The following is a 26,796-nucleotide window of genomic DNA, read 5'->3' on the forward strand; positions in this document are numbered from 1 at the left end:
TGTTTATCTGGTCTAACATAACTTCAAATCTGTAGCATGTCTGGCTAACCAGCTCATTTTACTATTTATGTTCCCAACAAAGGCAAGGCAAGTTTATTCAACAGCACATTTCAGCAACAAGACAGTGTGCAAAAACAAGTGCTGTACACAAGACAACAAAAGCAAAGAAGCCCATTTATCTTCACTTTGCTTTTAATGTCTGGTTTTATAAACAACTAAAACAGAAGCTAAAATGTAAAAAGACAGTTATAAAATATAAGAATAAAAGTTGCACTGCAGTTATAAATAATTAAAATAGTTATTATAGAAATGTATTAAAATAATGTAATAGAAGGCAGCTGTAAACAGGTGAGTCTTCAGCCTTGATTAAAAAGAACAGTGTTTGTTCCAGATACATGGAACATAAAAACTGAACGCTGCTTCTCCATGTTTGGTTCTGACTCAAAGCATTCATTTCAAAGTTCACTGAAAATACAGTATCAATAAATAAGTAAGTATTAGTTGGTGTGATTGCAGGTGATATTCAAACTGAAAAAGACCTGTTTGACATATAGGACTTGTCATGTGAAGTATTTCCCTCCATGACACAACGCCCACTCTGCCAAGCTCTTTAGTGGATAGGGGGAGCCAGGTCTTCGTTGGCATATCTTCCTCCGTTATCACTGTAAAACGCTGAGGCTGTAAGAGAATATAAAGCTTTATCACAAAGAGAATGAGACTTTTACTTCACATGTATCCCTGTATTGTAAAGTTATACATAAATAGTTAAAGTACATACAGATATGCCCTCCAAGTTATGAACTTTTAGAATCAATAGTAAATCTGTAACAGATAAGAGTCTGACACCAGCCTTTTCCCCGCTGACCGTGACCACCCACACATTAAACACAGGTGCCTCTCTGCAGCCCACCAGCAGCCTGAACTGTTATTTAGTCAAACATTGCCTACGCAGCTGTTCTGCTCGCTGAGACCACCACAACCTCGTCCTAACTGAGTGAGGTTCAACATTTTTTCACTTGTTGTCATCGAATCTTTAGATGTTGTTCGGATTAGATAGGGAAATTACATTCCAAGCCAAATGACAGGTTTCCCATTTCAGGATGTGTCTTTTATCCCAGATGAGAACCTCACACACAGCTGCCGTGTGTTTTCCGTCTGCAGGACGAAGTCAAAGTGTTGAATTACCAGGAAGCTTTGAATCTCATTCTGAGCTTTGTTTACAATACCTCCTAACTTGGTTGTCAATTGTCTGATACAACAAACACAAAGCTTTTGATTTAATGACATTAGTGCTGAGTCAGTTCTTCAGTATTAAATTACACCCAACTTTAACCCAGGCAAAGGCTCAATGAGGTTAATATATCTGTTTAAACAGGAACCTAATAAAGAAGGTGGTATAAAAAAAACTTCTTAAATTCTTTTACAGCTGATTAAAATTTTAGTAAGAATTGAAGTACAGTTTTTGACTGACACACTGGTGCGAGGATAACCCACGCATACACGCACAAACATTCCTGTATTACAAACAGTGGACTATCACTCTCAGCGGATTAAATGTGCTTTTCATTTTTCTATTCTAAGAAATTGCAAAAGAAGGGACCTCCATACACGCCACTGCTACTGTCTTGTCCATTCTTTTACCAGTTCTTATTTTTTGTAATCAAAAAGAGTTTTGTTTCTTTCAAAATGGATAATTTAACTTTAAAGATATCCTGATTACAAACATGATCATGACTTGTTTTCCCCGCCCTGCTAATCATGTGCGGCGTCAAGCCGCAGTAGTGATGGAACTTTGATGTTCTTGGCCATGTTAATTAAGTTCGACCCCCCCGGAAGGCAAAGGCCATCCTGGAAGAGCCTCACCATCCTCTTCATGCAGCGTTTAGACTTCTGCTAATAGGGAGGAGGTTCACTTACACTTGGAGGGCCGAATCCAACACATATCGTAGGTCATTTGTTTCATCAGCAGTTGGGTTCTTAAACAAGCTGTAGGCACATATACCAAGGATTGTTATTATGTGTTTATCATGAGGACATCTAGGGGAGTTATGTCTTATATGAGATGTATGTATTTATGTCTCCTGTCCTTGTGTTTATGTCTTTTATGATGTGTAATGCTTATGTGTACTACTGTTGCAAACCAAATTGCCCCTTGGGGACAATAAAGATTTTCCAATTCAATCCAATCACTGACAATAAATAACTTTTACCTTGCAAATCAGAAGTAAATAAGCTACACGCACAAACATCTAAGGGCCGCAAGTGTCTACACTTCTATCAAATTTATTCTTTGATGGCAGCACCAGTGCATATATTTCAATAAAGAAATTCATATTCCTACTTAAACACTCAGACACACACAGAAACATACATCCTCACATATTTCAGGTTTGTTATTGTCAAGAAAAAAAAGTCTTGTTGACATTAAATAAAAAATGTGTGATTGTTTTTCCTCAGGCTTCAGGTGAAGGAAGCGGCTTGCCAGAAAACAGACCCCCAAAACCAGCTGTGGAGAAACATAGATGGACGGTAGGAAACCATTTGTCTATCATGAGCTCTTTTCATCATTAAGTTTTTGCTGCCTTTATTTTTCTTGGTACATCTTCGTGAAACAGTGAGTTTGTCAAACATTTTTTCACTGAAAACTTCTCGGAAACAAAATAAGTTTGAATGAATGAATGATGCTGTGTTCCCCTAAAGACGATTCAAACAGCTGATTGAGCCAGACGTGTATACCTGGCTCAAACAGATTCAAACGCTGCTTCTGCAAAGTGAGTCATCTCAGTGTCGCATATACCACTCGGGTCTCAAGTTACTCGGTATAAGTGAGTGAACATTCATCCCTTAAGAGAGATTAAAAACTGCTGAGTTGATGTCTGGAAATTGAGCTGCTTCTGTCTTATACATTTGGAGACAAAGACTTTTAACATAGAGATTTTCCTCTTGTTGGATTAGAAAGGATGTGACCTTGGGGATTTATAACTGGGCCTTCCTAAAGTTAGAAAATGTTCTGAAATTCTTATTGCTATTTTATTTGCTTGAATCTGACTGGATAGAAATCAAGGCCTGCCATTTTCGAGCTTTGAAGTTTTAGCTAGTTCTTCAGCATACCTGCACGTGCTTTAACTGCAGATTATAAAGGTATCGGGTGAGTTTGTCTGGATAGTGGAGAAGAGTAAATGTTATAAAGTGTGCATCTTTCTTTTTGCAGTTCATCATACAAGTTCTATACATCATTGCGCGTACTTGTCCTGTCTTTCGGTGTCTTCCTTGATCTCTCACTTTCACACTCTCTCTCCCTTCTTTGTCCTCCTGTCTTCCTCTCCCTGCCTTCTGTCTCTCTCACACTCACACACAATCAGATTCCACAGACACCCACTCACATCCTCCCACTCTCAAAGATAGCAGACTGAATTGTAGCACATCCTCCGCCCCGCACCACCGCTGCTGTGCGTGCATGCACTCCCACTCACAATTATAGTAGAGAGTTAGAAAAACCAGATGTCAATTTGGACTCGACCTGATCCAAGTCAGAGGCCCCCCGCCTCCAGGCTTTGTTATTCTGACTGGTTTCTCCATCAGCTGTGTACAGGAACTATCAGAGGTGGAAAGTAAGTTGGAGAAGGAGACGAGGAGGGCGTCTCTGCGCTTAGTCGGAAGTCTATCCATCATTACTGCTTCTCCTCTGCCTTGATACCATTCAACCTTTACAAGGGGCTTTTCCATCTGTTCAGTAGGCATTTATTAGCATCATGTAATATGCAATGTAAAAGACAACAGCTGGCATCTAATGCCTACCTGCCGACGTCTTTCCATCTGATGTCTGTTCACAGAACGTAGAGCCTGCACTCGGTGCAATTGTCCAACCAGTGCAATTAAGGCAAGTCCGGGCAGAGCCGAGGTAGACGGGGAGAGTTGTAGAAGTGAAACTTTCCATTTTGTCATCCTGGAATTCATGATAGACGGCAGAGCCAGTCAGTCATCCTTAACAGTGCCACTGCTGGGATCCAAGTGTCTCCTTCAGCAGGAAGCCTAAAGAGGAAATGTTTCAGGAACAGAATCTCAGCTTGATGTGGTGGTAATGATTGTTTCAGGTAGCTGTTTTTAGCATCTAATTATCTCTTATTTACAGCTCTGGAAAATATAAGAGGTCACTGCAAACACATGTTTTTCTGTGGTTCTGCTGTTTATAGATTTGTGTTTGTTTAAAATGAACTTTGTTTTATTGTAGACAACATGTCTCTCTACTTCCAAATCAAATATTCTCATTTAGGTCTTTATTTGCAGAAAATGACGACTGGTTAAGATGCAAAAAAAGCTCGAATAATGTAAAGAAAACAAGTTCATGTTCATGTTGAAGTTTTTTCTATATGAACAAATTATTGATTCAGATTCAAGTCACAAATTAGTGCTCTTGCTCCTTGACTTGGACTTGTCTGGTATAAGAAATGTTTTAGATTAAATAACTTGAACAGATTCTTCTGGAGTTGTTAAACATGCTGCCCTGTAACAATCCATCTTTTACATCGAGAACAAGTCTGGAAGAATACAGTAAACATACTGAAATTGATTTAGTGAGAACTGATTACATTAAACAGAAAGGATCTACCAATCTGCACAAATCACTGTTGCAAGATAACCTAATAATCTACTTTATTGATCTTAATTCAGGCCTTGGGAAATGCTGCTGTAGCTCCACTGGGATCTGCTTTCATGAAAAGACAAATTACATGAGGGAAAACTCAAAGTCATGTTTTTAATTTTGTGTGCAGTAATGATTTTTATTTTGCTGTATCTCCACCAAAAACAGTCTGAACACATTCTGTCTTTTCTAACTGAGGCTGACTAATGTTAACCTTGCATAATAATGTTGCTCTGACACATGAAACACTGATGTAACTTGACAGAGTTGAGCAAAGTCCTGATGAAGCATTGGCGTTAGTTTTCCAGTTTAAAACACAGAGGGGGGTAACTGACTGGCTGATGCGCGTTTGCATTTAATGTGAATTAAAGTTTTAATTAAATGCAACAATATTTTGGTGAAACATAATTTCTTCCTCAAAACACAAATTCCTCTTTACTAAATGAATTAAAACTGCAGTTTTTGCAATTTTTCATGTAAAGGCCATCTACATACAAACGTGCATAATCTATTTCCTTTCCTTTGTGATACTCGTTAAAGCGGGCACTGAAAGAAGCAGCAGAGGTGGAATATGTTCATTGCCGAAGGAGCTGCATACCTGCTTTTAGATCCAGGGGGTTGTGTGGTTCATATCCATCAACACGTGTGCTCTAAAGATCAGCGCCTCCCACCCGTCATCCACGGCTATGATGGATAGTTTAAGGAGTGAACAAGCAGGGTATTCTTTATCACATTAATATATATTATCAGCTTTGAACACTCAATTGTGCTCTGGCCGAATTCTTAGCATAGCCGGCGCTGTGAAACACAGCAGGGAGAACCGTCTCCCAGAGAGGAAACCGGTTAATTATCAACACTGGCTTCACTTGCCCCTTCAGCTGCCCCCTCTCCCACATTCTTTATCCCAGCCCTGTCCTGAATTCCACAGGTGACAATATAAGGTGTGTCAGGGGTGAAGAATGAGCTACAGCCAGTGGGGAGGGGGTATTTGCATTATTCCCTCCCCCTCTCTCGTTTTCACCCAGAGGCAGTTTGAAAGCAGAAGTGATCCCAACTCCCCCAACCATCAATTACTCCTGTTGCTTCTCTCAGTCCTGCTATAGCTACTAAACACCGGAGGCTGATCTTTCTTTCCTTTTGTCCAGAAACCAACTTTATACAGCACACAAAACATTTCTTCAAATGTATCATTTATAAGTTATACTTAGCAATTTGGGTAAAACATTAATTTTATTCATTAATTTCTTCATCAAATGTGCAAAGGTCAAGGAAAGATGGATAATTGGGAAGAAATCTGATGTGCAGGCACCCCATCCTTCCCCAGGTTCTACTGTTTAATGTGATCATGGGGTCTTACTGTGCTAAAAATTAGGACATTTTGAAATAAGTGGACATGTGGAGCAAGGTCAGTTGGGCAGTTTTGCCAGGACACTCTTGTAAAAGAGATTTTTAATCTCAATGAGGCTTTTCCTGGTGAAATAAAATTGAAATAATTCAAAAAAGTCTGCCTAAGCACGAACCTCTGCACATGGTGTGCGGGTTCGACTCTTTACCGTATGTCCTCCCTCTCTCACATCCAAATAATCCCTGCAAAATATAAGAAGTCATTTTAGGTAAGCTCAGCTCGGTAGTTCAGTCTGTTGGGACTTGGCTTGGGAACTGGAGGGTGGCCAGTTAAAGTCCCGGTACAGACCAAACATGGCTGGTAGCTGGAGAGGTGCCGTATCATTTCCTGGACACTGTCGAGGTGCCCTTGAGCACGTCACTGCTTGGGGCGCATGTCCACGTACAGCCCTTTCACGCTGACATCTCTCCAATAATGCTTGTCCATAGGGTCCTGTTTGTGCATGTGTGTATTTCGGGCCTGTGTTTGTGTGTGTGTGTGTGTGTGTGTGTGTGTGTGTGTGTGTAGCATGTTTGTTATAATAACAGAGTGAAAATATAGAATTTCCCTTTGGGGATGAATATAATACACAGTCTTCTTCTTCTTCTTTTATTAGTACAATCTATGCCACACACATGAACACACAGATACAAAAAAAACATCAACGTAAGCGGTTTTCTGTTATTCATTAGGTAAACAAACTCCTTAGTGTATTCAGGGTGCATTTTGACACCCTAGATCTGTGTGATAGGCTGGGGGCTGTGTTCTGTAACAGCCTTAATGATGTTCACATAAAGAGAAGTTTTGCAATGAGATGTCTGACAGTGATTAACACAGGAACCGGAATGACTGAAAACGTAACAATATGCCAAAATCTATCTTTGCCCATGCTGACTCAATCATGTTTTTAAAAGGCCTGGCGTAAAGCTGGAAGAAAACGTTGCAAAAACTGTAAACATTTCAGGCCTTTGAATTGTAACACAGTGCTGAAACATGATTCTTTGAGGCTGTTTGGGATTATTGTTAACAAGTCTTTCTCCTGTGCAGTGAGGGAGGTTCTTGCTTTGTCTTAAAGGCTCCACAGTGAAAAGGAGCCATAAAGTCTAAAGCAGGTTTAGTGCAGCGTTAACTAAATGTCATCTGTTGCCCTTTTTAAATGTATCTATTGCTAATTTCCTGCAGACTACTCCTCCATCTTCTCGGCCCATTCAGCAGCCGCCAGTCACCAGGAAGGAGGAGGTGTCGGTCTCGAGAGAAACTGGTGAGTTTATGTGGTCAATGCATTTTGAAAAGAGACTGAATTTTGTTTTCATTAAAGATCATTTAAAGTCCTTAAGTTAAACCATTCTACTAACAGAGGTACAGCAACACCGACTTAAGTGGGATATCATTTACATTCTTTATTATTATATTATTAAGCCCTCAAAAGAACTGGTTCTACAGATATTGTTGAATCTGCCCCTTCTGCAAATATCCCTGCCAGTCATAAAAGTGTAATTTTACTGACAGATGGAAAATAGATGTCGTACTTCCACAAGCTGAAACGTGACTTATCTCACCTGTTAGGTATGGAGGGGAAGGTTTATGACAGCACATGGTGTTGCAGAGTTCATATTCCTAGAAGATGCAACTAGTCAGAACTCGCTATGAACAGATTCTCTGACGCATGTCTCCATCTAGTGGACATGAGGAGTAATGCAGTTGAGGGGTTGGAAGTCTATTATTTGGGAGCACTGTAGTGTTTGTGCAGCTGTTGCTCACATACAGTGTGAACAAAATTTAACTACTTAATTTTCACTGCTCAGTGATGGAGAGTTCATTTGTAGCAGAACGATGCCACTGCTTTCGAAATGTTTCCATATGTTCTACCAGCCAGGGTTCAAGATGGCATGAAACACTTTTTACCCATTTTACTTTATTGGTGTGATTTTGTGTTGCTGCTATACACAGGATGAACTTGATTTAAATGTTTCTTACTCTGGCTCCATCTAGTGGTAGTAACACAAATGACAGTCTGCACCTGGTTTACAGAGAAAAAAAGGTCTCACTTTATAAATTCAGGTTGGAACCTGATGGTTTAAATGTCTGCAACATAAAGTATACAAACATATTCTATATAACAAGATTACACTTTAAATGTAGCTGCCTTGAATAAAGCATGGACATTATTGTTTATTAGAGATGTACATTAGGTTGTCGATGGAGCACTCCGAAAGACTCAGTTGTCATCATCGGATGCTGATGAAAAATGAAGTTTTGTAATATAGGGAATCTTTAAACTCTGACTTTGACTGAAAATTCTTACAATATTTTGTAAAAGAAAAAACAGATTTATGAAGAACTATTATTCTTTATGTTAAAAACATGTACCAATTTGCATCAGCTGTTGTGCAAAGACAATATATTCATCATCTAGTAAACTTCAAATGGGATGAAATATTCCTTACTAGTATTTTTACGTGTTGAATTTAAGCCCTATAAGCTGTAAGAGAGCAACAATTTAACTGAACTGCAAATGCCACAAAATCTTTTTTTTAAAACTGTACTTAATTTATATTTATTTATATATTATTATTATTTATAATTATATATTTGTGCCAGCACCTTAAATAAATGTGTGTCAACAACTCCCAACCTAACACTGGCTGAAGGGAGTAAATTAAATTAAAAAACATTAATTTTGTTGTCAATTAAGTAAAAGTAAAACTAAGAAAAGGTTTGACTTGATATGGTTCTTATAAACTGTGACGAGTTACTTCAGTAGTACAATAAAGAAAACAATACTTTGGAAGGATTAAAAAGTCACCTGTTGATCAAACAGAAAAAGTCACTGAATTGACAAAAAAAACCAAAGTAGCTTACATCACATCTGCAGCATTAAACTGACTTGCCATACTTTTATATGCAGACATTATTTAACACTATCTTTTGCGTTGTGTTCAGCAAGCGGCTCCCAGCACTTTTCAGGTTATGTCGAGTCCAGGCCCGGACTTCCTGGGTCACCAGGTGGGTAGAGGGGATTTAAAGAGACAGAGACAAGCACCCAAATGTCTTTTTCCTTTGTGTGGTTTCTACTCCATGTGCACTCCTCGTGCAGGACCTCACATGGATTTCAAAAGCAGACAAGCACAAGGCTGCATGATTCTGTCTTCCTCATGCTTTTGAATACACGCAGGGTGGTGGACATTTTTCTATAAGCCAGGGGGATACAAATATTGGGCTGTAATCCCCTAAAAAAAATATCCACGGAGAGCGAGAGAAAATAGAAAAGCACAATTGAGAGGGGGAAATCGAGGGAGAAAAAGGATTTTAAAAAGTGGTAAAACTTCACACAGATTTTTACTTCTTAAAGATAAAAAGGACTGGACAAGCAGGACTCCTACTGCATATGAGCTTAGGCTACTAATGCTATAATGTGTGGCATTAGTTTCTTTCTGTTCACAAGCATGGGTTCCATTTTTATGTTGCTAAACTGTTACCCATAAACCAACACATTGGAAAAGTTTGCTAGATTCAGGCACATGCACCTCTGACGTCACGATCAAGGTGGGAAGCTCAAACGTTGGTATGATGTTTGATTACTGTCTTCCAGGTTGTATTAATGATGAGTATCACTATTATTTTACTGCTTCAAGATTAAGGAGAGCTGAAAAGACAATAGATGGTTGAAATCTGAAGGGACATGGGGCCATATTTCAAGTACACATTGATAAACCATTAGCTACCATAAGACAACAGCTAACATTAGCATTTAACCACTTCCCAATTAAAATCGCCTAACCCAGTGAGCATTTTTCCATTGAAAAGATGATTAAATGACAACTATGGCCCCCGCTGAAAACACGTTCAAAACTGGTTCAAAAGTGAGTTTTTTCACACTATTTGAAGACATTGATTAAAAGTTTAAACGGCAATTTTGAAGTCTCATAGAGGCTAAAATGATTATATAAGTGAGCCGTGCATCACAGACACCAACAATTTTTTTAAAGCACAATAGGTTGACCTGGATTTGATCCCACGATAGCTGCATTCAATCCGGGCACTCAACCTGGTCACCTGTTGAGTTCTCTTGTGAAACACGCTTCTGTCAGGTGTTAATGAACTATGTCAGCATCCAGGGGTCATTCTGCCTTCAAAATCATAGTTGTACAGTCTAAGTACCTGGGCATGCTCAGTCTTCTTTTTCTTCTTCTGTGGAAAAAAGCGCTGTATTTATGATTTTTGTATGAAAAATAAAATGCGTTAAAATGACATCTTTGTGTAGACCGGAATTCACTACCACCACTGCCAAATGATTTTGTTGAAATGCCCCTACAATCATCACTTTCGTCACCGCTCAAAGCTAAAATGAAAAAATTATCAAAATTATAAAACAAAAATGTGTTCCTGACACACTGATGTCGTATTTTAGCCGGTTGAAAGCAGGGTGAAATTTACAACCGAATTTCAACGTTGACATCCCGGGTGGTGCTCACTGGGTAGCTAGGAATGTACGCCCTTCCTATTGAATTGTATAACACTGTCATACGGTAATTTTAGCATTTCGCCACTTACTAGCTGACGATTATATCAGCTAATGCTAACTTGTTTTCTGACTATAGCCAATAGGTTATCAAATGTGTTGTTATAACATGAATTATGGCCAGATTTCCCTCTGAACTTAAACAGTTCATTGTCTTTTTAGTTGCTGATTAATGGAGTCTTAAAATGAAAATGATAAAATGATTTACACCGCAGCAGTATAAACATTTTAACAGAATTTGAGCTTCCCACCCTGCAGTGTGAATATGCTCACACCATTAGATAAATGTTAGCATGGTAGTGCATGCAAGCGTGGGAAGGTGAACTCAGTTACCATCTCAGACCTTCAGGTGGCCTTTAGGTTGCAGAAGCGCACCCTGGGACTCTCACTTTATCAGGCAAAAAGTCATCTTGTTTTCCTCTTCCGTCTCTTCTTCGGGGTGCAGGAAATGTCATGCGTATTGTTTGGGATGTGGGAAACAATCATTCATCATTTCTGAAAGGTCTTTTCATGAGGGTATTAATGACTGTCTCTTTGGCGTTGTTTTCAGGGCCAGGCGGGGCTAGAGGAGAAAAGGGCGACCGAGGGGAGAGAGGAGAGAAAGGAGACAGGGGTCCAATTGGGTCGAAGGGAGAATCTGGCTCCGGCTCCAGCTCACGAAGCGGAGCCCGTGGAGAGAAGGTCTGGACCTTTCTTTATATTCTACTTTGACATTGGATGGATTGTTTGTATCAGGCAGATAATCAGTGTCATGCGGTTTGGGAGTTGGGATGCACTGATGTGTCAAGTGATCATTTTTTAACCTAATGTGTCCGTCAAAAGGCTGCAATGTGCAGTGAGTTAATAAAAGCAAGAGCGAGGAAAAAGCCAGGTTATAAGCAGCAGATATGAGCTGTGGTGAATTCTACAAGGAAACACTAGAGGGGGCTCTAAGTCCTAATTTTATGCAGCATATGCTTTAAAATATCAAGCCCTTTTAATTTAATCTGTATTGTATTAATTTTAACACATACAGGACATTATTTTTTAATTAGGATTAGCTATGTGTGGATGTCTCTTGTCTTGTGAAGACCAAATTAAATCGCTATGTTTTAGAAATAAGGAAATAAAACCTCTTAAGTGATGACATTATTGTCGGCCTGAGAGTAATGTTAAATATTTTTGTGCTTTTTTGCCAGAAAGTGTTTCATTAAAATTAAAAAATATATATTTTTATCTAGTAAAATACAAACACAAAATCCTACATTTTCTAACCCCTAACTCAAGTCAAATTTGGCAGCCAATGAAGACTGTTGGCACGGATGCGACTGATGTGTTGCTTCTTTTTATTTCCAGGGCGAACCAGGGGAGAAGGGAGTGAAGGTAAGTTAGAGACAGATGTTATTTTGGCTCTTTGATTTGAGTCTCATCAGAACACAGCTCTAAAGAGAGTTCACTTGTTTTTGTACGTCTCTGTTGCCTACCAGGTAAGGCTATGTTCAGACAGGCACATGTGGCCCAAATCAGATTTTTTGCTCATATATGACTCAGGTCGTTTTTTTTCACGACAGTGTGAACAACACAAATCACATGGAATCTGATCTTTTCAGATAGGAGTTTTTTCAATGCGACCGGAGTCTGAACTGCCATGCTGGAATTCATGCGGCTTTTACGTCATTCATGGAAGATGTTTATATTGAAGTAGCAGCCATTGCTTGACAAAAAGCCATAATAAAACCTTTAGCACTCTTTCTCCTCATCCTCGTTATTATCTGCTGCCGAATTCGCTGGTTTTTCCGCGACACATCAATTTATACATGAAACCGTAAACACTGACTTCCATGGCACCCATGTTTGTTTACATACGACAGTGTGCTGCGCATAGTCTTTGTTATTGTTCTTTTGCGCACGTGGGTCAGTTCAGGACGGTGACCAGTTCACACTGTAATCTGATATTGGCCACATTTTGAAAATAATGTGAACAGCCAGAGAAAAAAAATTGATTATAATAAATCAGAAGTGAGCACTAAGGCTCGCAGTGTGAACGTAGCCTAAGTGATGCTGGTGTTTCTCAGCTTGCCATCATGATCAGTCCCCTACACCCTCCAATATATGAATTCAGAGTTTGTATCATCACCTCAGCTCACCCTGATGCTTCTTCATCTCCAGGGCTCTGCAGGCTTTGGATACCAAGGAACGAAGGGAGAGCCTGGCCCTGTTGGGCCCCCCGGTCCCCCCGGCCCACCAGGGGCCGCCACCGAGTTTTCAGTCGGCGGTGACGGCACAGTTGCTTCCAGAGTCCCCGGACCCCGAGGACCGGCTGGACCACCTGGTGCTGCGGGCCCCCAGGGACCACCAGGAACTGATGGAGAGCCAGTGAGTAGACTACTGATTAATTCTTCTCATGAAAACAGTGAACATAACAGGTGAACCAAGACATCCTGTATTTGTTACTGCAACGTGCACTGCAAACGGTCAGTCAGTTTTGTGTGAGTGTCCAAATATTACATGTTCATTCATTCTTTATTTAAATTTCACAGGGTGATCCTGGTGAGGACGGAAAAACTGTAAGTTGTTATTTACTTGTAAAATCCCAAAGATCACTGATTAAAAACAATAACTAAAGCTATAAGAAGTAGGATTTTTCCTTGCATTTTGTCAACAACACATTCAAACTGGGCCCCTCCTCCTGGGCTCTAAGTCACCAGAAGCTCACTCTCATTCTCTCGTGAGAGAACACGCCCGCCCCGCCGAGCTAACACCAACAGCATCGCAGTTAGCTTTGCACTAGCATGCTAACCGCAGGTTAGCTTGTCCTACCCGATTTGAGGCACCTACCTGTCTAACAGAAAGAAGGCCAACTCTGCATCGCTCTTTCGCCATGTTCGCCGGTCTGAATGGGGCCCAGTTGCTAATTTGAACCACTCCCACACTCACCTCTACGCTGTGATTGGCTCAGGGAACCACAACAGCGCCCCTCCTGAAAACGTCCCATGCAAAGCAAAACAACAGAATAGATGCAGAGGGAAGGGTCTCACAAGGGTCTGCACACACACTCACCAACACACATGTATAGAGGCCCAGAAGTGATGATTTATATTATATTATGTTTGTAAAAGTCTATATTTTATTTTTCTAGGAAAATCTGACTTATTATACCTTTAATCCAGAGTGAAAGGTTATGTGAAGATGAGCTGTTAGAGAGAGCTACAATTGAACTAGCTTTCAGTTGTTTCAACACCTTGACCACCTCTACTGTTCTAACAAGACTGTTACCTCACCACAGGGTTCTGAAGGACCTCCAGGCTTCCCAGGGACCCCAGGTGATGCTGGACCTAAAGGAGAGAAGGTAAGACGCTCACTTACATCAACACAATAACAGAAAATGTATTGTTTAAAACGTAAACATTGTTGAAAAGAATGTGAAAAAGATCAATTGTCTTAATGAGTCTCGTATGCACAGGGAGACCGTGGAGAGGGTCAACCTGGCCCCAGGGGGTCTCCAGGTCTTCCAGGACCCCCAGGACCAGGACTCAGATCTGTGAGTGAATCTTTGCCTTGGTCACATGCTGTGTGATGTTCAGACACAAAGTGTGACATCACAAATACAACAGCCTGTCTGAATCATTGTTTGAACTTCGCTGATTTCACTTCATGTATTTCAGACATTTGTTGACATGGAAGGTTCAGGATTCCCTGATCTGGAATCAGTCCGGGTGAGAACAATCAACATTTCAAATGCTACTCTTAAAGATGACACTGTACTACACATTACCTGTTTCTGCAGCCAGCATCTGTATATGTTAATCAATATACACGAGCATAGAAGATCGATTGTTGCTGTGAAACTGTTCTGGACACAACCTTCACCGTCAGTTTGCTAAACGATTGTTTTTCTTGTTGTAGGGACTTCCTGGCCTACCAGGTCCTCCCGGTCCCCCCGGCCCTCCTGGTCCCTCGACAGCAGGCGCAGCATCAGGTTCTGGGGCGTTTGGACCACCAGGAAAAGACGGGTCGCCAGGTCAACAAGTATGTGTCCATTTTTTTTGTCTCTCAACACAAGTCAAATAATTTTCTTAACCCTCAAACTGTCTGACTGTTTCCTCTGATCCAATCAACTACTGTATAACTGAACCAAATCTCTTGGACTGCAGGGCTTACCTGGTTTGCCAGGTACTGACGGCTCCCCAGGACTTCCTGGTGGCAAGGGAGAAAAGGTAATAACCTCATCTCTTCTGTAAACATTAAAATAAATGGGTTGCATTCTGAGAAATGAAGCCACAAAGCTTCTCGAGAAGGGTAATGATGTAAACACGGGATGTATTTGTTTAAGCCGTATTATCAAAATGCTCTTATAGGTTTTTAAGGTATAAAAAAGTGTTTCTGTTTCGATTGGCGATATATTTGGTTTGAAGGACCCAGCATGGCATTCCATGATACATGATGCAACATAACACTGAGTGAGTGGGACCTATAAATGACTCAGCAGGTGTTGACAGATAATTTAACAGCTAGTATAGGTTACTTTTTGCAATAAATAGCAAGCTAGGCTAACTAGCTTCTCTTGCAATGTAAAAAAAATAGCTTAAAGGGCCAGTGCGCCAATTTTCAACCTCAGTCCTGCTATTATGCAGAGCTAATGCCATTATGGTAGGAAAAAAAGCAATATTGCTCTGTGCCTTTGGAGGACGCTATCCAATGGGCCCTGGAAAACCTCCAGCAGACTACATGAAACGTGTCATCTGGCGGAGGCCAGGGAGCTTGCTAAACTACACTTCCTCACTCTAGGACGCCCGTCTCCGATGTCATGTCTCGTTCAAAATCGTCAGGTTTGAAATGTAGACTGCAGACCTGAAGATTTTTTAGACGATCCACAAGTATATTCTCATCGTATTTCGGATTCTGTACCGCTCTGAGCCATTGTCTGCAGCGATCAATGTCCTTTACTGGAAAACGGTAGTATTTAAATCCAGCATCTCTCACTGGACCGTTCCTGTCAGAGTGAGGGGCGCAATGCACGCTGGGTGTTGTAGGAATGTAGAATGGGCGAAACCACGAGCTGTTTGTTCAACTTTCTCCACAGCAATGGGACCAATTTCAAATATTATTGCTTCTATCGATTACAGAGAACACCAGCTTTGACTGACAGTGGCATTTTCCAGGGGCGAACTGCTCCTTTAACAGCACTATCATTCCACTCAAAAGTAAAATAGTGTAAAGGATCAGAAATGACTAACATAAGAATTTGTATATAGGTAATAACAGGCGCAAGTGTTTGCTTCTTCTTGGTTATTTGGCCTCAGATGTCTGTAAACGATTGCCACATGGGATCCTCCCAACCAGAGGCTTTAAGTTCAGATACTCTTTTTACAAATATGTCTAAAAAATGTTTTATTCTCTTTAGAAAAACATGAACGATGGCCACACTATCATTAAAGTGTCTTTTTCCTTACACAAAGTTAATTCAGTTTGACCTTAACTGGTGTTTTGTCCTACTTTTTTCCCTCTCTAGGGTGATTCAGGCGAGCTGGGTCTTCCAGGAGCAGTTGGAGCAAAGGTGTGGATTTGATGATGATCTTAATTGTTCTCTTTTCTTCCTAAATTCTTCCTAAAGTCGCTTCAGCTTCACAGTGGGATCGACACGCCAAAAACACTTCTACAACTCTGTAATGGTGCACATTCGATTCGTGACATCTCACCTTCATCCAACTCTTTCTTTTCTCATCCCTTTTCTCCAGCCGAGCTCCTACTTCTCTTTTCTCACCAATCTGCTGCCTCACTCTTTCTCCTCCTCCTTCTTTCCTAAGTCTTCCCATCTGCAGGTAACTGGGCTCCAGCACATCAGCCATCAAAAGGGATTTGTGTCTCTAACAAAATGCAAATGTTTTTCAAGTGTTGTGAGCCACAGACTTGATTTAAAGTTTAATCTGAGTGCTGGCTGTGGTTTGCTTTAACATTTGGTGACGTCTGAATTTGATCCCAGAACAATGAGCACGTGTTTCTTTCACTGTACTCTTAAATTACACTTACTAGACCTGATAACTTATTGCTGCATGACAAAGATTTTAGTTGTGTGCAGGATGCATGAAACAATGCATAAAAAACCCACACTACCTTTCCTTTCAAATTCACTGAGGATTCATTTTGTATTGATATATTATGTACACGTGTTTTATTCCTGTCTTTCCATCCTACAGGGAGCTCCAGGAGACAATGGTTTACCAGGAACTGCAGGAGAACCTGGACTGGCTGGTCTGCCTGGACCCATAGGACCTGTTGGGCCAGCTGGGCCTCCCGGGCCTCCTGGACCAAGTTATCGTGTTGGATTTGTACGTTCTTCTTTAAGTTCTACCTGGCTTTGTTTTGGTTTTTTGGTTGCCAGATATCCAGACAGTGCTGCATGAGTTGGCTCCGGTTGTAACTCTTGATTTTCCTCGCTGACGTTTTCCTTTTTAGACTGTTTGCCTTCATCTGAGCGTCCAATTTGTTTCATTTTCTTTGGATTTTCACTTATTTTTGAAGTTGTATCTGTAGTCATCTGTCTTTTCTTTGGTTGTTCAGCCATAGGGTGACTGTTAGTTACTGTTTACTTGCAACACAGCAGAAAAGCAGCCACTTAGCTCCGCCTACCCTCTCTGGCAGACCAACCACTGCTGGCTGATGGAAAATGCCTCACTAACTGGGCGCCGCTTGTGATTTTTTCCGCCAAAGTCGCACCAGACATCCAGTCTGTAATACTGCAAATGCAAAGGCTTTCATCAGTGGGCCATAGGCTCAATCACCATTGTGTTACCTCATTCAGTGATAGATAGAGACTTGACATTTATTTAAATGAAAATCAATTACAGAGAGATGTCGAATTAACTGACAGAAACTTTCCACTTTGTATAAAGATAATGATGAATAATCTGCAAAAGAAAAATTGACTCAAAATAAGTGTAACAGATCAAACACAAAACTTAAACACAAAACTGGGTTTCATCAAACCTTTGTCGGTGTTTGCAGGACGACATGGAGGGCTCAGGTGGAGGTTTCTCCAATGGACTTCCAGGCGTTAGAGGACCAGAAGGACGACAGGTCAGTACTGAGAAATACCATTAGAAGTCTCAGATCCCAGATCTTATCAGCAGATTTAAATTACAGTCAAGCAATGTCTTCACTTTGTAGGACAAAATAAGATGCAACAAGACTTACGCTCAGTAATCCTATTGAAGGGGTACTTTTGAAGAATAAAATCTTAAAATAAGATTAATGTTTCCCATGTTTCTCTCCCATTCAAATATTGCTTTGTTACCCTGGTAAACACTTGTGTACTAGTCATGTTTCTTTTAAGATGTTATTATAAATTATTGTTACATAATTGCAGTTGTCTAGTTTGGAAAGCTGCAAAAATAAGCATCTAAATAGATAAAGGTCTTAATTAAGCAATGCAACAGAGGCTGCTTATAGACACAGCACTGATTGTCTGTACACCAGTTTACTATTTATTATGTTATTGCAACCAGGAATTCTTTGCACATTTTTTATAAATAGTTTTAATTTTGAATATGTATCTGTAACTGGCCCAGATGTTTTGTATACAGTTGCAAATACATGAGGAAATTACATGAGCTCACAAATAACCAAGACAATGTGTGTGCTTTCAGGGGTCTCCTGGCTTGCCTGGACTTCCTGTGAGTAACTGAATTTTTCCTGTTATCAGTTCTAAACTGGTTCTCTTGCTCCCTTTTCCAATAACATAGTTTTTCTGCTTTTAAAGAAAATTATTACCTCAAAACAGTTCCTGTTTTTGGTATAATAATTGTTAGGCCCTGGGATCCCTAGGATGATTTTATTTAACATTCAGGTTTTGTTATTGCCACTAGACTTGTCCTTGCTACTCACCTCTGCTGTCATTCTACGCATTTGTTTTATAAACAATTAGGGTTGAGAAAAATAAGCGACAGCAAATTGATTGTTTAAGGGGAAATTAGTGCTTGTCTGCCTCTATTGTATTAACAATACAGGCACACCAAAATGAAAGAGTATAGATCAGTTCAAGTAGAGGAATAAAATGTGAAAAAAGTTTAGATTTGTACTGATTAGATTGAATATAAGAACATTTTGGGATTAAGGCAAGGCCACAGCCACATAAAGGGTTTGTACCAAAGTTAGCATGTTAGCAAACTTCTATCCATGAGCTAGCAAAAACAGCATCATTACACATACATTTATCACTAGTTTTCCACCTCTGGTTTGGTCCATTGACATGAACCACAATAACAAAGCTTGTTTAACTCAAATGTACCTCTGCAGGGAAAACCCGGGTTCCCTGGTATAACAGGTCAGAAGGGCACTGAAGGTCTTGTTGGACGAGATGGGCAACCCGGGTTGGATGGCTTCCCCGGACCTCAGGTAAGATCAGAATTTCTCTCTGTATGAATATGACAAGGACAAATATTTAGTGGAAAGGCTGGGCACTAGATGTCACATGGTTGCACAGTACATCATTCAGCCTATCAGTTTCAGGCATTTACCGTAAAATCTGGAATATAAGTCGCAGTCAGTTTTTGGGGGTATCTCAGGAGGAAAAAGGTTTTCTATAGCTATTTATTTATTAATAAAAACATGTATACAAGTTATTTCAACACTATTTGAATTTAATTTCATTTAAAACACATTCAAAACACACACAAATTACAGCCTACCATCGAGTTTGCAATCCTGCTAGCTACGGGAGCGGTAGCTGGCAGCCTACTGTAACGTTGATTGTTGTGAGGGTGGCGGCTGCAATGGCAATCATGGTGGTGCATGTCTGTGACGAAGCGTTAGCAACAATGGAGTTAGTTTTCCTCACTTAAATACAGAGGAAAACAGCACTGAGGCAATTTGTAAATAGGAGACGTTGTAGCAGCTTGGACCCTAAAATAGTGTAATGCGGAGATGTGGAGTCACAACTTAACAACCGGATAGTGTAAAATACTATGACACCATAACATACGTAATTTTTTACTGGTATATTGGTCACACTGGTATATAGGACACAGCCCACTTTGTAGATGAAAAAAAAAGTATTAAAAGTGCGTCTTACACCAAATTATGGTAATGCGTTAAAAACTTGTATTACCATGTCAATATCTGTACACAGTAATGTCTTACAAGCCCCCTGATTATGGGAAAATCATTATCACAAAATTAATCAAAACCGAAAATAGAATTCGAAATATCACCCTGCCCTGATACCCACTATGAGCATGAACGTTCATTTTTGATGTTGGACTTTGTGGTTTAACTCAAGACTCTAAATAGCATGTAGTGCACTTTATCAGTGGATGGAGTTTGTTCAGTTGTCTTGGTGATGGTTCAGCAGTTATAATTACTTAGGTCATGTGATAACAACTGGGCAAACTGGCATGTCATGTGAAAACACTTATTTATTTAAATGAAATAGATGCAGTGCTTTTATTGTCTGACATTTTCAATGCATAAGCAGGTTGTTCCTCTCGTCCCTTTATGAAGCAGGTGTTGAACAAAAGGGGAAACCTCTGAATGTATCTTTTATCTCACTCTTCTTTCATCACAGGGACCAAAGGGTGACAGAGGTGACAAAGGAGAGAGGGTGAATATCATTTTAACCTTGAATACCTGCTCATTTAAACATGTTTGATCCAATTTTATACTGCAACACACATGCCATCTCTTTTCTGTGTAATTCTTTGTAGCTATTTTGAACCAATTTTGTAGATATTTTTATTTATTTTATTATGAAGTTTGATTTATTTCCAGTGTTGGATGTCTTACTAGATGGAACAGTTATTAATCCTTTTGCTGCCTGTGTGCATGTTGTGGTTTTAGGGTGACGCGGGTCGAGATGGAAGCGGACTCCCAGGTCCACCCGGCCCACCTGGACCACCAGGAGAAGTCGTTTACCAGATATCTGGCAATGTGAGTCACAAAACACACACATGATTGTATCAGGTATGCACCTAAACTACATTTAGAAATAATAAAGACAACTATGCTGTTTGTCAGAGTTTAAACCTAAAATCAGTTTAATTAGTATACGGACAACTTAAAGGGCCAGTTTGCCGATTTGGAACCTCAGTCCTATCATGCTATTATGGGGCGCTAATGCTATAATGGTGGGGGAAAAAATGCAATTTGGCTCTGTGCCTTTGGAGGACGCTATCCGCTTCTCCAATGGGCCCTGCAAAACCTCCACCGGACCATGTAAAACGCGTCATCTGGCGGAGGGGCGCAATGCACGCTGGGTGTTGTAGGAATGTAGAATGGGCCAAACCACGAGATGTTTGATCTCCACAGATTTGGCGCCAATTTCAAATATTATTGCTTCTATCGATTACAGAGAACACCAGACAGTGGCTTTTTCCTGGGCCGAATTGCTCCTTTAACTTCTTCTCTTTCTGTCTCTGCAGCCTGATGGCAGCCTTGGAAGTGTTGGGCCTCAGGTGTGTATTCCTTTTTATCACATTTATACTGACATCAAACTACAGGTTTCAATGTTGTTGTAGGAATTTGTGATTAATTTTTTCATTTATACGGACCGGTATGATGAACACATTCAGTTATTTTATTCACAAGTGGCGTCCTCACTTTTTCCATCTTAAAGTTCACATCAGTGAGTGCTCTAACCTTGCATTCAAACAGGGATCTTAGTGTTTTGGATAACTATACACTCCATATGTGCACATTCAACTTTAAATGTGTTGTAAAAGTTGTGTGAAATGTCCATGACCTTGTAATTATTACTGAAGAGGCGGCTGTCAACTGAGACATGTCACATTTTTAGTCCACATGGTGAAACATGCAATTATCTTTTCTATCTTTGGAAAATTATTGACCCATCATTCAGAAGACACGTCAGTGATGACAGTGGTTAATTTTTCACATATATCAAACTTCATAATTACTGTCTGACCTTTACCAGACACAACGAAATCACAAAACAAAACTTCCATGGTAATATGCTATTAAAGGAAGCTTTATACCTTCGTCTGCACTGCACTTATCTCACAACCTATATTTTAGAGCAAGTCAGACCAAATCAATGCCAGAAAAAGGTTTTTATTTATTTGCGTTTGCATTTTTGTAATTTGTTAGGATGGTTTAAATTCATGTATGCACAGAAAACACCAATATAATAAAGTTAAATGTTAAAATGTATTATGTTGTCCTCTACAGGGAGGAGCTGGTTTACCTGGTCAAGCTGGATTCCCTGTAAGTCCCCTGTGTTTCTGTACTTTTCTGTCTTAATCATAAATGTGAAGTGTATCTACCAACATAACTGATTCTTATTGCTCTTAAATGGGCATTCTGTGTGGTTCCGAAAAGATAGTTAAAAGACTCTATGTAGATTATAAAAAGTGCTTCCATCCCATGTAAAGACCAAAAGCAACAATGCCTCTCAGAACTTCCCTACCCTGTTCTAAACACTTCCAAGACCACTCACTCCTACTTAAGATGTAAGGCTCACAACAGGGATCACACATTATAACATTATAACCCTGTTTTATCAATCAGCTTCATGTCATAAGTGATGAGGCTCCTGCATTAACAAACTACTTCTTCACGTGTCCAAAATGTGGTGCTCTAACTCAAACAGAATCGGAAATGTACAACCCGGAATCGAACGGGATCCGTTTATTATTTGACAGCTCGACCCAGACCCATGCAGAACCGAGAAATGTCAAACCTGACAAACTTTTTGTCCTACCTTGATAAAAACAGCACTGCTAATTCACTAGTCATTTCAGATTTAAAGTCCACTTGCTGTCATGCAGACAGATGACGAAGGCGTAGCTCGTTTAGAAGCAGCATTGCCGTTTTGTTGCATCGATCATAATAAAGATAACTTCGCCAATTTGTCCTTTTGAACAGTGATAATGATGACTCTTTGCCATGGCTTCTAATGTTAGCATTTCTAGTTTGCTATCATGCGTGTTGTCCAAGTCCGACACTTCACATCCTGAGCAAAAGCAGCTGGAGCACTCGCTCAGCCAGGTCACTGGTGCCACCTTGTGGCCAAAGCTGCACTTTGTCTTTCATCATGATCAGCGCTTCGTAATCACCGCCGGGTCTTCCCGGATCCACTCGGGTATTACACATAATGTTGAACAGACCTGGAACACAGGGTTATAGAACGAGTCCCATAAAACGTGGACATGGACCTGTCCTGACCTGGGACCTGGTTCTGGTGGACCCGCGAAGACCTCTAGAACAAACTATTTCCTACCAAAGTTTGCATGGGATTTGTTACGACAACTTACGGTGTTGCTTTTGTTTCGTCTGATCTGATTATTTTGCAGTGGGCTTTGCTCAGTTAAAAAAAGCACAATACTGAGTCTAAGTGCAGAGGTGCTTTACAGATCGCACAGTACAGATCTTTTTTACAATCACAACACATCAATGAGCAAATGATCTGGAAGCCGACTGCAGTAGTAAGAAGATCCAGTTTTCCCATAATGCCTCCAAAGAATTTAACAGGAACGTTTGGCATCCATTAAACTTAGCAAGCATCCAGTGTTTTTCTTTACTACAGTTTTACCATACTGGCCCTGAGTCCATCCAAAGAAGCCCACAACATCTCATTTGCTAATTTCTACGCTCAATATCTAAAGAGTGGTCCACTCAGCAGTTCAGAGGCTGCACTGTGCAGACTAATGGGATGGCTGATTGTGTGGGCTTGAATTGATGCAGAGAAACAAAGACTGTCCTGCTGCCAAATGACTGTTACTCCGACCTCCTATAAGTTATAGATCTTCTATTTCCTGTCTTCAACCTGCAGGGTCCTATTGGACCAAAGGGTGACAGAGGAGACACCGGGCTTCCAGGCTATGGAGTGAAGGTAGAGTCTTGGTTGTTCAACTTTAACTAAGCCACTCATCATCATTAAGACACTGCTGTAATTAAGTCTTTGTTGTGTGTATGCTGCTGTTCTGTGTTCAGGGGGAGAAAGGTGAGCCAGGCCTGGTAATCGGACCTGATGGAAACCTTCTGTCCCTGGAGGGGCTGTCAGGTTTTAAGGTGAGTCTTTCTGTGTTGCTTGCTGCTTCATCTGCTGTGTGCTCTGGTGATTGTAGTGGTTTGTTTGTCTTTAAAACTAACTAGCTTCATTTTACCATGCCTGTAGGGAGACAGAGGACCTGCCGGACCCGTTGGACCACCTGTAAGTGTTTAAGCATCTCTAAGATACAATAGTACAATAATTTACACTTAAAAATGTACTTTGCTCCACCTACTGTAAGTCTTTCTTTTCATAATCCATATTTTAGGGTCAGTATGGACCTGCTGGACTTAAGGGTGAAATCGGAATGCCTGGAAGACCTGTAAGTATCCTTTCCTAGTTTCCTATCTTTGTATACTTTTAATATGAATATGTATTAATATACTTTGTTTATATTAAGTACAACAGATTAATTGACATCGTTGGTGTTCTGTTTTACCCAGCTGTTCTTCCAAGTGCAGGCAAAAAGTAATCAATGACTTTCCCCTCTCAGGGTCGCCCTGGTGTAAATGGATACAAGGGTGAGAAAGGAGAGCCAAGCACTGGTTCCGGCTTCGGCTACCCAGTAAGTGTTCATATTTTAACCAGTGCCTTAGATGATAAGCTGATGTGACAGTGGCAGAAGTTAGAAGAGACAGTCTGGCATGGCTCTGACATAATCTTGCTTTCTTGCTAACCCCACAGTATTACGAACAGGCTTGAATGACTCAAAAAGAATTAAATGTGACCTGTCTGTGACCTGCATTCTGTCAAAACAGATGTAATGTAAGGCAGGCTAGGCTGTGACAGATGATACGACATGAGCTACATCACACTCAGTGGAGATAAAGAGTGAAAATTCGCTAGATAGCTAGATTTAAATGTGCTAGATTTAACCAAGAAACCCACCGTTAGTTTAGTAAGTGTCACTGTCGTATCACAAACACAGGTCTTGGTTTTCCAACCCACAACACCTTTCCAATTTATCAAATGTCAGCTGCTCTGCTCTGGGTTTTTGTCTTGTCAGAGAAATATCTTTTAAAATATAAATGAGCTCCTGTTTTTTGAGTTTGTAAGTGTGATAAATGTTGACATTCCTAATTTAATGGATTCTTCCATGGTGAGCGTCCTTAATCCTCATCTAAACCGCACATTGTTTCGACTGGTCAGTGTTTGCAAGGAAACTGCAATGCTAATACTCATTGTGTTCCATAGACTGTATAAAAAGATGGACGACATGACAGCTCCCTAAAAGTGAAGCCAAACCCTCTCTATCGCCCCCTGCTGACTGGCTGCAGTATAGGTCATAAAGCCCGCCTCCTCCATGTTAACAGATGGGACATGAGTCAAACTATAAAATCAAAATACATGCCAAATACATTTTTCTCAAACATGGTTTCTGTCATTATTGTTAGTTCTCATCATGCTGATTTATGTCCAAGTATATTTTTAATTAGTTATTTGATGCTGTAAAAAGATTGACAGCTCTGTCTCTGACAAATACGGCTCCTGCAGCTTCTTCTTGATTAGCAGAGTGGCGGAGGACCGGTGAGAGGAAACGTAACCAAAACAATCAATACAGTCATTGAAGTTTCCATATCTGTGAACGTCTGCTTCAGACCAACACAAAGAAGCTGTTCTGCTGTTAAACACACCGGCATGCGGGATCTTTGCTGTTTTTCTTTGTTCATTTAAGTGTGTGTTTCTGTTATTGTAAGTGGCTACAGCGGCTCCACATGCCGATTTCTACTGCAGAACTTTGGCTCCAAATGATGTCACTATCTCAATATGACAGCACCTATCACGGGGGCTATTAAGGCTTCAATTTCGTACAATGAGAGCAGATGGAGACGCGTTGCCCATCTATATATACAGTCATTGTCGTGTTCCCATACTTTCTACATTATTGATGGTTTCCAGTAATCTCACCACTTCCTCATGGAAAACCTGTACAAACACATCAAACATAAACAGAGATTGATTACACTTGTTTCATCAGGGAGTCCCTGGGCCACCTGGACCACCTGGACCCCCCGGATCCCCTGGGCCAACCCTAGATCGCTTCAATGTGAGTACAACAAACCTCAAACCTCTCAACTTGAACTCAATTTTTAAGTACAAGTTAGTTTTATCAGTCGTTTCTAACACAAAAGTTCAGTCCCTCATGTATCCTCTGGCTGAACCAGATCATACTTAAGTCATTATCTGGTTCTTACGTCTGCATAATTTACATAATGTATCTTTAACTTTTCACAAAAATATTCCTGTATTGTTGCTTCTTCTGGCAATAACTTAAAGACAATTGCTTTTTCTGTTCGTAGCGCTATGACGACAACTCAAGGAATTACTACGGTATGACCTCCACCACACACCGTTTGTTGTTTTAAAAGATAATACATAAAAGTGTAAGATAGAGGGGGATCAGGATGGAGAAGTTAAGTAAACGATCCAGTCAGTGAGGAGAGATTTATAAAGGGGTTTAAAGTGTCTGCAGAGAAGAACAGTTCTATCTTAATTTCAGTTTGATCCAGCTGCCTCAGCCTGAAGGGGATATTCGCTCTATTGTCAAGAGATTAGGCTGTCAAGTCTTTCTAGATTTGAAGAATGAACTGATAAAACACAGAAGACATCACTATCAATGACACAGGGAGCTAACTGTTTTGCAGTCTCAATGTCAGATACACCTGTGGGCTCCAGTGAATAACTTCACTATGTTCACATTTATATTTGTTACAGAGACTAAAGGAGAAAAAGGAGAGCGTGGTGACCGAGGACATCCAGGAATCCCAGGTAAATCCTCATTTGCATAAAATATACATGTTGTCCCATTATTACATACAAATCACTGCACTTTAGGACTGTTTGGAAGTGAATCATTTGTACTGAAATCACCGTAACACGTGTTTTTGTTTCCAGGAACAGCTTCTAATATTGATATTTACGCATTCAAGGTAAACTAACTCATCACTTCATCACCAGACAGTTTCATTAGTACTCTGAATGTTCTGTTATATTTATAATGTTCAATTGTTTCCACCAGAATGAACTGAAGGGAGAGCGTGGAGACTCGGGTTTGAAGGGAGAAAAGGGGGAGCCAGCTGGTGGATATTATGACCCACGTTTTGGAGTGCAAGGCCAGCCAGGGACGCCTGGAAACCCAGGCCTTCCGGTAAGTTCTGGGAGTGAAATTAATTGTGTATATTTACACACATTAAAGGGCCAGTTCGCTGATTTTCAACCTCAGACCTATCATGCTATTAGGGGGAGCTAATGCCATTATGGTAGGA

The 26,796-nt window shown here is 40.4% G+C and overlaps 1 protein-coding gene across 2 annotated transcripts in view; it reads left to right on the forward strand.

The window, feature by feature from the left end:
- col18a1a (collagen type XVIII alpha 1 chain a) overlaps positions 1-26,796 on the forward strand; it is an 84,237-nt gene that overhangs the window by 52,764 nt on the left and 4,677 nt on the right. The window contains exons 5-35 of one of the 2 annotated variants that reach the window (XM_069663329.1): positions 2,458-2,529; positions 7,209-7,287; positions 8,970-9,032; positions 11,099-11,229; positions 11,884-11,910; positions 12,697-12,903; positions 13,068-13,094; positions 13,814-13,876; positions 13,991-14,068; positions 14,193-14,243; positions 14,434-14,556; positions 14,682-14,744; positions 16,040-16,084; positions 16,725-16,856; positions 17,533-17,604; positions 18,174-18,200; positions 18,823-18,921; positions 20,090-20,125; positions 20,362-20,451; positions 20,943-20,975; positions 21,709-21,744; positions 23,312-23,371; positions 23,473-23,550; positions 23,657-23,692; positions 23,799-23,852; positions 24,024-24,095; positions 25,509-25,577; positions 25,831-25,861; positions 26,246-26,299; positions 26,426-26,460; positions 26,550-26,678. In XM_069663329.1, coding sequence (XP_069519430.1) covers positions 2,458-2,529; positions 7,209-7,287; positions 8,970-9,032; positions 11,099-11,229; positions 11,884-11,910; positions 12,697-12,903; positions 13,068-13,094; positions 13,814-13,876; positions 13,991-14,068; positions 14,193-14,243; positions 14,434-14,556; positions 14,682-14,744; positions 16,040-16,084; positions 16,725-16,856; positions 17,533-17,604; positions 18,174-18,200; positions 18,823-18,921; positions 20,090-20,125; positions 20,362-20,451; positions 20,943-20,975; positions 21,709-21,744; positions 23,312-23,371; positions 23,473-23,550; positions 23,657-23,692; positions 23,799-23,852; positions 24,024-24,095; positions 25,509-25,577; positions 25,831-25,861; positions 26,246-26,299; positions 26,426-26,460; positions 26,550-26,678 — 2,172 coding nt within the window. The remainder of the gene's footprint in view (positions 1-2,457; positions 2,530-7,208; positions 7,288-8,969; positions 9,033-11,098; positions 11,230-11,883; positions 11,911-12,696; positions 12,904-13,067; positions 13,095-13,813; positions 13,877-13,990; positions 14,069-14,192; positions 14,244-14,433; positions 14,557-14,681; positions 14,745-16,039; positions 16,085-16,724; positions 16,857-17,532; positions 17,605-18,173; positions 18,201-18,822; positions 18,922-20,089; positions 20,126-20,361; positions 20,452-20,942; positions 20,976-21,708; positions 21,745-23,311; positions 23,372-23,472; positions 23,551-23,656; positions 23,693-23,798; positions 23,853-24,023; positions 24,096-25,508; positions 25,578-25,830; positions 25,862-26,245; positions 26,300-26,425; positions 26,461-26,549; positions 26,679-26,796) is intronic. The other variant, XM_069663331.1, reaches the window with a different exon arrangement.

This window comes from Semicossyphus pulcher, unplaced genomic scaffold, assembly GCF_022749685.1.
Source record: "Semicossyphus pulcher isolate SPU_LCO1_2020_fin unplaced genomic scaffold, fSemPul1.0.p SCAF_15, whole genome shotgun sequence".
Classification (NCBI taxonomy): Eukaryota; Metazoa; Chordata; class Actinopteri; order Labriformes; family Labridae; genus Semicossyphus; species Semicossyphus pulcher.